The following is a 15,920-nucleotide window of genomic DNA, read 5'->3' as shown; positions in this document are numbered from 1 at the left end:
CCAAGAGCCAGTTAGCATGCCATTTGTAACTTTTCTGGCATTTCATTGTAGCACATTTTCTGTAAGACATTTGTATTGTAGATTTGACGGTTTCCACATTTTTCCCCCACATTTTTGTTAATACAATATTTTGTCCACACAAGCTTATTTATTATTATTATTATTATTGTTATTATTATTATTAGCTTATTTATTTATAACACGACTATTTTTCAATGTGCATTGTTTTTTTTCTTTTTGAGGATAGGCAACACTGGAGAAACTAGCAAGGGAATCCCCCAAAACATATTTTCATGCTAAAAGAGTGCTCGGGTGTGCACAGGTAGGCAGGTAGGTACGTTGGTTGCATTCGGACAGAATAAACTGTTATTACAGTCCTGCGACAGCCACGGACTCTGTATTTTTTGTGTCACAACATTTGATTTATTAATTGCTGTCGGATTATAATGAGAATTCCAACAAATATAACAAAAAGTGCTTCAGAAATAAATTGCAACCCCTGCAAGTCAGTGTCCTATTTGGGTCACCCCAGTCAAGAAAGTCTGGATGGGCCATTGGTAACAGCTAGCCTGGCTCTGTCTTGACATGTAAATAGTTTACCAGGCAATATAATACATGTGTCAAGACAAACTCTGAGTTTCACTCAGTTACCAGGCAACCAGCAGAGACATGAGGAAGTTACTGATCCCAGCTCAGAAATAGCAGGACATAATAATGTAAAATAATAATAATAATAATAATGTATAATTCTAAATGTTGTGTTTAGAATACCGGTAAGCATTATTTCCTAAAATGGCAAACTTTTACTTGAATAATTGAATTATTATAAAGCAATTTCAATCTGCTTAAAAGGCAGTTATTTTATAATAAATCATTACTTGAGCATTTCCTACTACTTTTGCATGTCAATATTTGCATTAATTGTCATCTTGTATGAAATACAGTTACACACAGTTACAGTGAGCCACACACATTGGCAGGTGTTTTAGTACCTCTATCTTAAGTGCAGATCTATTATTTCATCACTCTAAAAACTGAGATGATATCAATCCTTATGGAGTCAAGAAAGTGTGTGGACAATGGAGTGAAGGACCCTTGAAGGGGTCGTTCAGATGACATTTGTTGCTATGAATTACTCAATGATGAAAACCAACTCATGCAGCACACTACTCTTGTGACTTCCATCAATATACTGACTGCGCTACAAGGGAACAAAACCTTTTAGAGGAGCAATAAAGGAGGAAAAAGGAACTACAGGAACAAAGTGGAACTACAATTGCAGGAGGGCATTCCCAGAGGCATGTGGCAAGGTCTAAGAACTACAACATATTACAAGACCCCACCCTCCCGCCCTCGTGATGTTCTATCTTACAAGCTAGCGCCAGTGTTCACAATAATACTAAACCTGTCCCTGGCTCAGTCTGTCATACCCACGTGCTTCAAAGAGTCCACCACCAATCCTGTGCCCAAGAACACAAAACCAGTCTGAGTGAATGACTACCACCCAGTGGTACTCCTGACTACCACCCAGTGGTACTCCTCTCAGTAGTAATGAAGAACTTTGAACAGCTGGTCATGGGTTACATCTGCTTCTCAGTATCCCACTAGAGTTTGCTTACAGTCCCAACTGACTATCTCACCTATATAAGAAAGGGAGCTAAGTGAGATTGCTGTTTACCGACTACAGTTGGAGCACCACAGGGCTGCGTTTTGAGCCCCATGCTGTACTCCCTGTAGCCACATAAATGTGTAGCCATTCTTGACTCCACTACCATGATCAAGTTTGCTGACAACACAGCTTTGGTGGACACTTGAGGAAATTCTGTGTATCCCCTCATATGCACCAACCATTGAAAGCATCCTGACAAGGAAGATCAATGCCTGATACAATAACAACACCAGACAGGGCTGCAAGTCCCTGCAAAGACTGGTTAGTACGGCTGAACATACAGGTGCTGCAAGAATAAGGCTAGGAGAATCATTAAGGATCCCAACCACCCGGATAATGGCCATTTCTCCCTGTCATGGCCAGGAAGAAGGTACTGAATATATCAATCCAGCACTGAAAGGCTGAGAAAGAGCTTCTATTCTCAGACTTCTAGGATCATAAATGCCGAAGTCTGCCCCGTCATACACCTTCTGCCTTGTGACGGAGGATAGAGAGCAATCAAAATGAGTTGAAGCAATCTTTTATATCACAGGGCACCAAAACATCTTACCTTGTTGTGATATTGTAACATCTGTGTGATTATTCTGATCTTAGGATGGTAGTTCTTGATCGAAATAACCCTTGAAGATGGAAAACAGGCAGACACATTGAACAGTCAAAATGTAACATTGTAACAATGTAACCTTATCTAGTCAGTTTCAAGTGATTTAAAAGTTCATGGGATACAAACCTCATGATGTTAGAGGCATCTTCAGCATCTGGATCTGCACAATATTTGTTGGCTAGGATTAAGCAGGCATCTGCTGACTCGATCTATGTGTAAAGGACCAAAGAAACATATGTTAACATTATAGTACATGTCAATATTTATTAGCATGCACAGTGCTTCTAAAAAACTGTGTCTTTCTCTCTTCTGTCTGTCTCTTCTGTCTCTATCCATTTGTTTAAGGAAAAAAAATACTGAAATGGATCTCCCTATATGGTCATTGTGCACTGTTGTCCTCTGCTTTCTATACCTACAATTTTATGTTTTTGCACAACCCCAAAAAAATTGATTTACCAAAAGGAATTTTACACTTTTTATTTGATTTCATCACTCCAACAGTCCTGTGACCCACTTTACCTTCACTCTGGCCAGGTCGTGAGGGTTGAGAACAGATCCCTGGTAGAACTCTACTTGGGTAAAGTGGCGTTTGAACAAGGCTTCCAGCTCAAGATTAGGGGAAATACTAGCACAAAGAGAAATGAGGAGAAGGGTTAGTGCATGTATGAGTATATACAGTCTTACTATGCATTGTTACAAACAATGTCATCTGCTATCCTACACATGGGGAGGAAGAAAAAATTAACTTACTTATGGAGAAAAACAATTTCTACATTGACATCATCCCTGTCCTTGTGTAGGAAGTCTTTGAGGAAGTTGGAGACACTTTCGAGGGTAATATGACCACAGACCACAATATGCCTGGAAGGGGGGAAGAAATCATCTTGAGTGGGCAAGATAAATCACTTCAGACACTGGCATCTCTCCAAAAGATAATCAGTCAAACGAAAGCACTCTCGAAAGCATCTAACTCAAATATGGACTGAAAAAAATATATACATACAAGAAATGTTTTTTCAAAGCAAACAAGTAACTGAATTATATCTTTTTTTGCCATTAAAGTGAATATTTTCCCTCATATAATGGAAGTGGTTAAATTCTGCACGACAAGTGCAATCAAACACTCAACTCTGAGCCACTTTAGAAAATCTAAGATATAATCACACAGCCCACAGTGGTTGGATTGTCATCCGTTCTCAATATAAAAATGGTCCCTTCAGCCAAACCACCCCTTTGTGAGCTGAATGGATGTTGACAAAGACATGTACATCAATATGCTTGTGCTTTTATACAGAACATTACCAAAAACGTTCAAAGTGATTTGGAGGCCTGTAGTTGACACAAATTCTAAACAGGACCTCAGAGTATTTGACAGGTCCCCTGGCAAAACATGAGGTGCATTACAGCAGAAGGATCTGTCAGATGGTGCACAGGGCTGATTATGGCAGGAAGGAACTAAGAGGTCAGATTGGAATGATTTCTGAGTTGAGGTTGTGTCCCTGTTTGTCCTCTGACTGCACTGCAGGCCAGAGTGATCAAGTTCACAGGTCAGTTTCACAGTAGTACCAACTATGAGATGACAGTCATTTGGGCAGAATGAATGGTTACTGTGGTGCTTCTGTAAATATTATGTTTTAGTGTCCCAGAACTGAAGGTAATCATTACAATTCCAGCATTATGTATCAGTCACTGTCTTTAAACAGTTAAGGTTTGAAAATTTCTTACTCGTTTAATGGTATTGTAGCACTGTTATAAGTCCTTTAACGTAGTAGAAGTTATTAAAAACTCTTAGAAAGTAATGCTAATAACTCCATTAGTATCAGTATTCAACTATAATATGGCTATGATGGGCAATTTAATCACACTAATCTAGTGCATTTAAGAAACTTTATATGCTACTTTTGTACTGTGGTAAGTTGAGATACCCTTCCGGAGTTAAAGTTAAATGTCACCAAGTCTTATTGCCAAACCCATAAATGAGAAATCCAAACATGCTTAGTAGAATCCAGACTTATATTGACATGGATTAGTGTGGACACTCGGCAGACACCCTAATTACCCTATAGAGACCTGTAAGGCAATCTGTGTAATGACAATGGCTTTATCCACTACTTAGCAGGATGTGCCAGGAGACAAATGAACCACTTAAGTTTGGAGTGCCTGGGCACTGCTTTGCATTTAACACTAAAAGTATTAGGTTACTTAAATATAATAAAATATATAATAAAAAACACATATTTTTTCACTGTTCAAGTTTGTATCATCAAACCCGATCTGTCCGTTCAATTCATTATAATGCTTTTATACACAAGAAAGAAGCTCTGGCTAACACATTAACCTTGACGTCTAAAATTGTATAGAACATTACTGGAATCTGACTCAGTTTGGCAGGTTTAAAGGAAACAGAGATATTTATTGATGTTTGATGAGAACCATAGTCCAGATCACTGAGTGTTCCTCCTATATTGTACCAGATGGACCGGGTTGGGCTGAACTGAAGGGGACTTGGCAAAGTAATGTGACAGACATATTGAGAGAATGGCAGTTTGTGGATGTTGCAGGACATAATGGTCTTCACAGATGTCGCCTCTGTACTTTAAGAGAATCTAATGAGCAGCCATGATTGCATGGTTGGCCAGAGTTGAGCAAAGGGCTGTGTGGTCTTATAAGCTGATGAGCTGAGATGTCTGTGGGCAGCCGGCAGTATTTGGCTCAAGATTTCTCTCATGTCAATAGACGAAAAACATCACTCATGTTTTCCGAAGGGCATCTGGATACTGGGAATAGAGGCACTGTATGGATTTATATGCTGCATTATTTGGTTAGTGTGGATCCAGCATTAGGTTATGAATCTCGGACACATTGAAATGCATGTACAAAGGAAAATGCACATGTGCCCACACATTCACACCCTCACAAAAGCGCATGTGGTGCTGTCTTTCACATTAAGTAGGTGATTTATCAGCAAAGCAAAATATTCTTTCTCATGTTTGAAACTTAGTTTTTCCCCTGAATAAGCCACTAATTTGAGACAAACTAATTTGTCTGTATTTAAGACGTAAATATTGTTGAGATATTATTCTTCACTTAATAGACATCATTAAAGTTGGCATGCCTCTTTTCCTTCTTTACATGTGCCATCAAACTGAACGCTGAGATCACTGGGTTGTTAAATGGGATATAAGAATCTTTTCTTCATATTATATCATCTGTCATAGGTAATTTAACCATTTCTAAATTCAATTCATCTTTAACCTGACTGTACAGTATAGCTTAAACTAAAGACATAATTAAAAAAAATTGAACAAAACAAAAAATAGAATACTTTTTTTTGTTTTACAAAAAACATACACATTAACTCATAAACAAAAAAAATGTGTAACACAATTAAACATTAAATGCAAAGGGGTATTGCAGAACGTGCACAGAAAACATGCAGTCAGGGAACATCCCTGGATATCACTAGGGATGCACTGAATACAAAATGAACAAACAGAGCTCAAACATCAGCAACAGAGGTCACTCACTCGGTACTGCTCTAATCCTTAGGTCAGTGATGCAATTTACTGCAAATCATTGTTAAAATGTTGTAATTTATGCAACTTAGTCTCATTTTATTTTTGTATTATCTTTCAGGGATTTTTTAAGCAACAATATTAAGTGAAATAGCATCTCCTGTAATTAACATCAAGAATCACAGAGGCCATGTGTAGTGATTATATGCTTGACAGAATTAAGTGTTCAGGTATATATATAGTACACTTTGTCTTTACAGTTCAATACTATGTCTTCGGAAACTTTGCCAGATATGCATATTAAAATTATGTAAGTGTGTGTTAATGCCTGATTGTGTAGAAGTCTGGAGTCTGTGGGCCTTCACGCACACAAGTTGCTACCCTTTACAAATGAATTTCAAAGGTGTATGTCAGAGTTCAGGCAGGGTTGAACCCAGTTTCCGTGCCAACCCCTCTGTTGAAGTTGGGGCTAATGGAAACCATAGAGCCATAATGGAAACCACAGAGCCCCAAGTGTAGTGGGCGCCAACAGAATGCAACACTTGTCATTATTATATCAGCATACACAGGCTGAGTGCTGTCACTGCACTCATGGCTGTATGCTACGCTGCACAGAGTACTATAAGCAACACTAGCATCATAAAACAGAAATTCAGCATGGATCCAATGTGAGTCCCTGTCACTTCCAAATAACCTTCAAGGTCTGTTTCAAATGACAGCGCCCAGGCAAGATCAAATACGGGTTGTATTTAAAATAGTTCACAATGTATCATGACCTCATTGTTTGTGAGCTCTGTAATCAGTCAGATACTTGTAATCTCCTAATCTTATTTCCATGATAGACTTTTTTTGTGCTGACAGCTGCTAAATGACTGAACCCCGACGGCAATCCTAAACCCACATGACAAACCGGTTTTGTCTACGTGTCACGTCCTATACATGCAAACACCAAACACACACATATCTAAATGATTAAGCAAAGAGCCTAGTGCCACTCTAAGCCTGCTTGTTTGGTGGGTATGTTCTGATTGTTACCATGTGTTTGCACTGTATGTCTAACCAGAAAGAGAAATGGAAGGGGGTATGGAAGGAGAAAATAAAGTGTGTGGGAGAAACTATCCTCGGTTTTGACAAGGGCTTCTCTCAACACCCATCTGTGAATCTGGGCTAAGGTCACTGGCCAAACATAACATTTCATCAATCTTATCTCAATGACAGGCAAACATTATCGAACAAAGGCTTTTTTCTAATGGCTCGTTCTACTGCTGACTCCCTAGAATCTGCACCGCTGAACAGAGTGACTGAAACGGATGGGAGTAAGGCTGGAAAAGGGAAATAGAATGAGAAAGAGAAGTGGAAGAAGTAGTAGATGTTGAGTGTCAGAGAAGAAAATGAGAAGAAAAGAGAATAAAGGAAAATAAGAAGTCTACCCTCCCTGTTCTGGACACACCACAATTGGATTAAAATAAATCTGTGTGCTGAATATCAGTAAGGTTTGAGCCACGAGGGGAGGAGAACAGTACTGCACAATAAGAACTGTGGTAATCATGTACAAACAGTAAAATGACCACAGTGTCACACATACTTCACAGTGCACTGGAGCCTCTGCTGTGAGAGGCCAATTACACATATAATTACATAACAAAAGCCTCTGGAGACAAACTCCACCACCACACAAACACGAGAACCAGGCGAGCACCAAGAACCAAGCAGGCAAAGCAAGCCAAAAGCAATTGAGAGCCTCCAATGGGAGCGAGGCATCCAGCATTCAGGGTGTGGGAGCTGACTGAAGATCAGGGCCAGAGTTATGTCAAGCATTGATGATGCGATGGGCTAGCAGTGACAGACAACAGGAGGATGGCGTTTTCATGGAGTTCGCAATCAATGAAAAAGCCACAAGACTGCAGGTCATACAGAACATGCCAGATATGATGCAGTCAAAGAAAAGAAAATCCATAAAACGTGCAAAACAAACTCAAGCAAAATGTAACAAGAAAAGAAATTATATCCTGCAATGGTCATTGAGATTGATGATGCTTAAAAAGACCACCAATAATAATGCACTTGCAGAGGTTAAAATCTTTCTATTTTCTTGCGGAAAAAATCTTATAGAAGCGGATAGTAGGGGTTTCATGACTATTTTCTTTCATTTTGATGGATTATGTACTAATTCATCACTTTAGGCAAGACTGTATTAATAAGGGACTGGATCTGAATAGACTAAGAAATGGGACAACACACAGTGCACGGATATATTGTATAGAAGCACCACGGGTTAGTATACTGCAAGTCTTGAGGGTAGTAGTCATGAAAGCTCTATTTTCCAAATTAAATTAAAGCGCAACACAGGATGTTTAAAGGAGGACAAAGAAATGACACACAAATGACTTCAGGAAAGCTCTGAGTGAGGGACAGATAGAGGCAGATATAGAAAAAAGTAGTCATAGAAAGAAGAAGACAACTAGGACAGACTGAGAGAGACATAAGAATAAAAGAGAGAGTAAAGGGGCATGGACATGTGTGTCCTAATGGCCAAGGTCTCCAGTCACGCAGTGTGACTTGACGTTATAAAGTAACTTTACTGTTCTAAAGAAGTCAAGTTAACTAACCCCCAGTAACTATAAACTTCGGGGTGGGGGGGGGACTTGAGTCACACAACCACACCTTGTCTGGATTTCAACTTACTTTCTGCCTCGTGTCGAGTTATAACTCCCTCCGTATTTCTTCCGATTAAGGATGAGAGCAGCAATTTCTGGCACGTAGCGAGCAAACATGGCCTACATGCATGGAACAGAAAAAAGAAAAAGGCATGCAGAGAGGGTTCTACCGCACACAGAAAAACAGCAGAACCATCTGGAATACTTACTTTCTCCCATTAACCGCACTATAGGAACCACCATATTTCTTGCGGTTTCCTATTAACTCTATGATTTCAGGGACGTAGCTGGCAAACATGGCCTAAGGAGAAGATAGAAGACAGAAGAAGAGACTAAAAAAGAGACTACTACGCTGCAGACTGGGCGGTGGAGAAACTGGTGCATTAATCCAGATTTCAGGGGGAGAACTTGATAAACTTCACAAAAATGAGAGACCTCTTCATATACCAAAAAAGAAATCTTGTTTTTGCTGTTGGGAAGAAAAAAATAGCCCCAGTTTTTAAAGGTTAAGGTTTAGGAACAGGTTTGGTGAGTGGGCAAGAATTTTGCACAGCTGATTAATATTCAGTCTGTGATAGCACCCAAATCTTCTCTAAATATTTTTAAAGGCTGAAGAAGAATTAAAACCTATGTGCCATGTTTTGTCCAACAAACACAGATGATCTGGCAGGTTGATTTGAATAGGCCCACCTGATGGTCCACAGCTGCAAAACACATTAAGACTCATTTGTTGGGCTGGAAAATGAGCTGGATGCATTTTGCAAAGTTTCACAGCCGGTTGTCCTAGCACAGGTTTGTGTTTATTTTACCAACTAACAATGGGGTACTCACACTACTAATCTAGGCTTACATCTACAAAAAGACACAAAGAGGCACCCTTATCCTAATAAATACATACTTAAATCTTGCTTGGAAAGTGTGCCTATACATTTACCGGGAAGAATGTGAGATGACGTGAGTTTAATGTGATCCCTGGCTTTAAAATATCTCCAGACTTAAGTCATTATTTAGCCACTCCTGGTGATAGGAAGCAGACTGAGGTACTAGCCTGAAGATTTCCAGAGCTCTCAGCACTGAGAAAAACACGCAACCTATCACCATGGCCACAACATGGTACACATCCACACAGCTGCAGGTCATCAGTGCATACTGATAGCTGTCCAAAGACAGAATACAGTAACTATGATTTGGCCAGATCCTCCATTTTTTTGTAAAAGAAGATGGAGGAGGCGGGGGTCTTCAGTATGTGTGTGCGTGTGCGTGTGTGTGTGTGTATGAGTGTTCACAGGTGTGTGCACCCATTCACGCTTGTTTGTTAGATGCTGTACTAGTGGTAGCCCAACAGGACGCTAGATCAGAGGAAGGTGAGAAGGACGGATTGGGAGGCTGCTGTTGCTATGGTAACAGTCAGGCTGGCCTAAGCATCATCTCCCTGCCCCTGTGTTTGTTGGAATTGTGGGAAGAGACACGGGAGGAGGGGAGTCCTGAAACCGCAACTGCTTTTAAGAGAACAGTAACAACATTATCAGACAAAAGCTTATACTCTAATCAAACAAATATGGGATTGACACATAAGGGGAGGGGACCAAGGAATACATGGAACTGTAACTACAGTAGACAAGATACAGTAGGCTAAACAGAAGGATACAACTTCACTATCACAAAGAACTAACATTTACTGGTACAGGCAACTTAGTTCTAACATTTCAAAAACAACACTATGCTAAAATATCATAAAATACATACACAATACATAATAATCAAAGTCAAAATTAATTTTTCATTAATTTATGATTTCATCTCATTGTCAACAGTTTTATGCAGTCTATTGATGGGGACAGGCAGGATATAGGAGGGAACAAGGGGAGTAAGTGAGAAAGAAAAGCCTGATTTTACCAAACCACCAAGGATGAAGAAGACCATAAACAGGCGCCCCAAGGTGGTTTTTGCATAGACATCCCCGTAGCCCACTGTAGACATCGTCACCATCAATAGGTAGACACATTCCCAATAGGAAAGTGACTGGGAATTCTGGAAGTTTTCCCAAGGATCCCCTGAGTTTTCTACCTAAAATGGAGATGGGAGAGGGAGGGATGAACAATTAGACATAACTCCAACCACCAATTTGTAAACAGTAAAAACCATTTAATCAAGACTGATTAAATCCAGCAACAAGCGCTCATGCATTTGTCTTTGCTGAGTCATACATTATACTCTTTCTACAGTATATGAGCTGGGCTACCATGAGCTTAGGCTACCATCTAGTGGTAAAATAGAGTGATGCTGAAATGGGTTGTTGAGCAGAGCTACAAATAGACAATGTATTTTACTATATGTACTTTATGACACTCTACCCACAATGCTAATTAGTTTTGACAGTTTGACAGTAGATAATAACAGAAAACGAGGAGTCGAGAGGAGACAAGTGTGTCTCTTTCCTGTAGAATAAATCTTTGATTTAAATTCACAAAATGTTTGTTTCAGTTGAATTGATCTGGAAATACAGTTGATTTATTCACATATGAATTGGAGGTTGTTTACCTTCTGACAGTTCATCATAATTTACCCTCCTTTAATTTTTTAACGCATACTTGGGATACAACGATCAGTATCAGCTGATACTGACTTTATTAAGCAGGTCAGACTTTACCAGATCCATATTAAATACAGTTCCTTTATCAGTGTTATTATAACATTCTGTGTCTAAACTATGAGTCATTCAATCATTTCAAACTGTTATCACAGTTAAGTGTGGCACTACAAATATTTAGTGCCACTGCAATCTCTGGCCTCATGTTACTTTAAATAAATCACTCCCTATTTACTATACATATATACACTCACCAGGCACTTTATTAGGTACACCTGTTCAATTGCTTGTTAATACAAATAGCCAATCAGCCAATCACATGGCAGCGACTCAATGCATTTAGGCAAACCTAAAGTTCAAACCGGGCTGGTTTCAATATTTCAGAAACTGCTGTTTTATTGGGATTTTCACGCACAATCATCTCTAGGGTTTAAAAAATACAAAATATCCAGTGAGCGGCAGTTGTATGGACGAAAATGTCTTGTTGTTGTCAGAGGTCAGCGGAGAATGGGCAGACTGGTTTGAGATGACAGAAACGCAACAGTAACTCAAATAACCACTTGTTACAACAAAGGTGTGCAGAATACCATCTCTGAATGCACAACACATCAAACCTTGAAGCAGATTGGCAACAGCAGAAGAAGACCACACTGGGTGCCACTCCTGTCAGTGAAGAACAGGAAACTGAGGCTACAATTTGCACAGGCTCACCAAAATTGGACTACAGAAGATTGGAAAAACGTTGTCTTGTCTGATGAGTCTCGATTTCAGCTGCAACATTCAGATGGCAGTGTCAAATTTGGTGTAAACAACATGAAAGCATGGATCTGCCTTGTATCAACGGTTCAGGCTGCTGGTGGTGTAATGGTGTTGGGGATATCTTTTGGAACACTTTGGGCCCCTTAGTACCAATTGAGCATCATTTAAACGCGACAGCCTACCTGAGTATTGTTGCTGACCATGTCTATCCCTTTATGACCACAGTGTACCCATCTTCTGATGGCTAATTCCAGCAGGATAATGCACCATGTCAAAAAGCTCAAATCATCTCAAACTGGTTTCTTGAACATGACAATGAGTTCGCGCCCCACAATGGCCTCCACAGTCACCAGATCTCAATCCAATACAGCACCTTTGGGAATAGGTGGAATGGGAGATTCACATTGTGGATGTGCAGCCAACAAATCTGCAGCAATTGCGTGATGCTATCATGTCAACATGGACCAAAGTCTCTGAGGAATTTCCAACACCTTGTTGAAAGTATGCCACAAAGAATTAAGACAGTTCTGAAGTCAAAAGTGGTCCAAAACGGTACTAGCAATATGTACCTAATAAAGTGGCTGGTGAGTGTAGTGCACTATATTCACTCTCTGCCTTTTTATTTGAGTGTGTCAATGCATCCACTATACTGTAGTGCTCATGTCCACACTGAAACAAAAAAGTATTGTCATTTACTGCTCACTACTGAGTAAACTATTAAGTGTCTATAATATATATGAGTGAAGGAGAGAGTAATTTCAGGCCCAGCCAATGAATGAGTTCCATGCAGTGAGGTGTACAGATTTTAAAAGTGGGAAAAAAAGAGCACTGGTATCAGATCAGTACTAGGTATTGGCAGATGGCATGAGTTAAGTTATTGAAATCTGTATTGAGAGAGAAAAAGAATCAATGCATCCCTCCCTGAGAGAGTGTGAAACATGTCATTACACTGTCCTTTCTTGCAATTCAGTCTTAGGTTAGCTAAACCTTATATGATAATAAATTAGTTTTTAAATCAGATTTTGAAAAGCGCTATGTGTCAAAGTTATATTGGACCAGTTAGTTAGCCAGTTACCTCCCACACTGGCTCATTAAACACCAGATCGCGCTAGCCCTCGCATCTGTCCACTTACCAAATGTATGAACCCAGCAGCTGTGAGCCATGTGCTTATGAAGATGGAACACAGGTTCACCAGCTTAATGGAATTGCTGCGCAGAAAAAGAAGAACCATAAAACTCTCAAAGACATTGACAGAAAAACTGAAATTTGCCTAGAGCCTGACATGACTCACAATAATCTTGATGGCCAGGATTTGGGACTTCGATAATGGACATATATATCAACAATAATTTGGGTGATGGAAAGGAACATAAAAGCCCAATGACATACAGAATGGGACTGAAAGTTTAAATTTAACTTCCAAGGAGATCCCTGATAATGCTAAAGGAGGGGCACTGGCTAAACCTTTGCTCTTAATTCAGTTTTAATTTATATAGCGCCAACTCAAAACAAAAGTCATCTCATTGCACTTTTCATATAGAGCAGGTCTAGACCATACTCTTGAAATATTATTTACAGAGACTAAACTATCATGCTCTTGTGTGGAAACTGTTAATGCCCCTGTACAGTTAGGGTATACTAGTGTATATATAGTGTTATTTTTACACACTATGTGACAAAAAAAGTTATATTGCATCATAAAACACATCTGTATTAACTTAAACATAAAATTATGATACTTCATAAAATGTGCTTAAGACATTTTAAAAATAAATGTAAGTAATTACTGCCACATACTACTACACATACTATATTCTAACAATTCCATTTTATAGACAGAACTTAAAATTAAATGTTCCTGCAATTTCTAGACACTACTGGGGTGGTAGTAACAGTGAAGCTGCTATTGTAGTTGGATGTTTCTTATGAATGAACGAGGACAGCTGTATTCTTACCTTGTTTTCAAGATATTCAAGAACTGTAAGATTTCCGAGAACTGTATCAATCTTAGTGCTCTGAGGAATCTTAAACCTGTTAGAAAAGAAAAGACAGAGACACAGAACAAAACAGGTTATCAACAATCTCACATTACATTCATAGAAATGCATGTATCCACAAGTAAGTTGTTTTCTAAAATATATTTACAGTGGCAGTAGAGAAATATAAGAATGGCAGCTGTGAAGAAAGACATCTTAATGTAAACAACATGTATGAGCACTTCAGTCACATAGTATGGTCCAAATGTTTTTTTCTTCTACAGCACCTAAGCAGAGCACAGCACCATATGATGCTGAATTTTGAGACACAAGATGATACAAAAAAACTAGACACTTTATTCTAGATGATGTGTTGGAATTATTTACGCATTCAAACAAGTCAGGAGAAACATAATGTGGCCTACTTTACACGAGACTCAGTCTGAATCCAATAGCTTAGGGATTATAGAAGAATGCGACACCTGTCTCTTTGTCTTTTTACAAAAAATGACTGATCCCATGGAACATGTATATGTCACTTTGTGACAAAAAGTGAATTCCTACTGAGATGATCTCTACAAACAGTTTACTGTCTGCAAACATATAAGACAGTGGCCATATGTTTATCAGCAAACATGTTTCAAATACCAACCAACTCTAATTTCAAGATCTGGATTATTAAACTGCTACTAAACAATTTATTAAACAAAACCTCCCAATAATGCATATAACTAACCCCCTTACCCCAGTTAGAGAGAATCCGTAAACAGGTCCACAATGAATGATACAGTCCTGTCTGTCTTTCCTTTTCCTCCTGCCCATGATGGCCCTGCCTCACCCTATACCCATTCTGAAAAAGATCGCCACAGGACTTCTTTCGCCTCCACGTCTCTTGAAGGGTATCCAAATTAGCATCGCTGTGTGTACGCCGGTACACGAGCAGTTTAGGAGGAATCATTGTTTTTGACTAATTCCTATTTCTTCTTGCCAAGATGGGAATTAAAATCAGTGAGAGAAAATATTTAGGGCCTAGTATTTCAAAAGCACCTCCGGAAAATAACAAGAGATAATTCCAGGTGAAATAAAAAAAAAGAAAGCAAGACTCCTCAGTACTGTAAAAAAAACAAAAAACAAATGCTCCACGATACTGCAACACTGTTAGAAGTTCCTTGTAAAGGAAACTACTACAACAAAAATACTGTTAAATCGATGGTCGCTGCTGCAGACACATGAGCTAAAACAGACAGCTAGATCTGTGTTGTTTGTCTTATCATGTCAGTCTTTCCAAGGATTGTGTCTCTCTAAGCAAAATGTCAGCTCTAATATAGGTGGGGGGTTCATTTCTGTTACAGTGCTTTTAATCCTCACAACACATTCAGATTTAACTTTCTCATGCCCCTTTTAGTGCTTTATCTTTAACCCTTGTTAAGCTTTGCCTCTATAAACACGCAGCTGTGTTGAACCTATTTGCTAAAAAAAAAGTCTGAACTCTGCCAGGGATTAGTAGAGATGAAGATAAAATGAAAATAAAGCAGAACAATAACAATAATCCTGACTGAGTGTCCTGTGTCCACAGGGGAAAGTCTACACAACTCTACAACAATGAGCTGCTGGTAACAGGGGATGGGGTCAGTTCAACTGCAGTAACATCAGATTGTGTCTGACATTGAAAGACTTGTGTCAGATTAGGGATCCAGTACTCAATGAAAACATAAAAATGGAAATGTCATTTAGTTGATGTTATCATATTTGTATCATGTTTGTTTCTTGTATACACTTGTAATATCTGGTTCAAAGCACAATGTTATTGAGCAGCAGCTGAGATGTGTAAATAGCAAAGGCGTCAGTATGCTTCTAACAAAGTGTTTCTTGGATAGTCAAACGGCATCTGAACCCCCCTCCCTCACACCTTTCCGGCATTGCCATTTGAGAAAATGTTTGCCCTTTCACCTTCAAGTGTGGCCTTTTGGAACAATAAACACTTTTTGTTGTTCAAACAATGAGTCATACAAACTACAGTAGTTCATTTAAAGCATGTCCCGTCCTTAAGGTCAAACCTGTTTGCCTACAGTAAAAAGACTCCACTGTCCTACTACATGTAGTGTAAGTCTAAGGAGTTGTTAAGTAATAATCAATTAATAAAAAAATA

The 15,920-nt window shown here is 39.0% G+C and overlaps 1 protein-coding gene across 9 annotated transcripts in view; it reads right to left on the bottom strand.

Annotated features, from left to right (window-relative positions):
- kcnma1a (potassium large conductance calcium-activated channel, subfamily M, alpha member 1a) overlaps positions 1-15,920 on the bottom strand; it is a 149,209-nt gene that overhangs the window by 45,469 nt on the left and 87,820 nt on the right. For all 9 annotated transcript variants that reach the window (XM_038736864.1, XM_038736865.1, XM_038736860.1 and 6 more), the window contains exons 6-13: positions 13,751-13,826; positions 12,928-13,003; positions 10,342-10,512; positions 8,655-8,746; positions 3,024-3,134; positions 2,793-2,898; positions 2,400-2,482; positions 2,220-2,289 (exon numbers count right to left, since the gene is read on the bottom strand). In XM_038736864.1, the coding sequence (XP_038592792.1) occupies positions 2,220-2,289; positions 2,400-2,482; positions 2,793-2,898; positions 3,024-3,134; positions 8,655-8,746; positions 10,342-10,512; positions 12,928-13,003; positions 13,751-13,826 (785 nt within the window). The remainder of the gene's footprint in view (positions 1-2,219; positions 2,290-2,399; positions 2,483-2,792; positions 2,899-3,023; positions 3,135-8,654; positions 8,747-10,341; positions 10,513-12,927; positions 13,004-13,750; positions 13,827-15,920) is intronic.

This window comes from Micropterus salmoides, unplaced genomic scaffold (genome assembly GCF_014851395.1).
Source record: "Micropterus salmoides isolate LMB-PRFRI ecotype aquatic unplaced genomic scaffold, ASM1485139v1 Ms_hic_scaffold_22, whole genome shotgun sequence".
Lineage (NCBI taxonomy): Eukaryota > Metazoa > Chordata > Actinopteri > Centrarchiformes > Centrarchidae > Micropterus > Micropterus salmoides.
The sequence above is the reverse complement of the archived record's forward strand: the minus strand, read 5'-3'. Positions and strand labels throughout refer to the sequence as shown.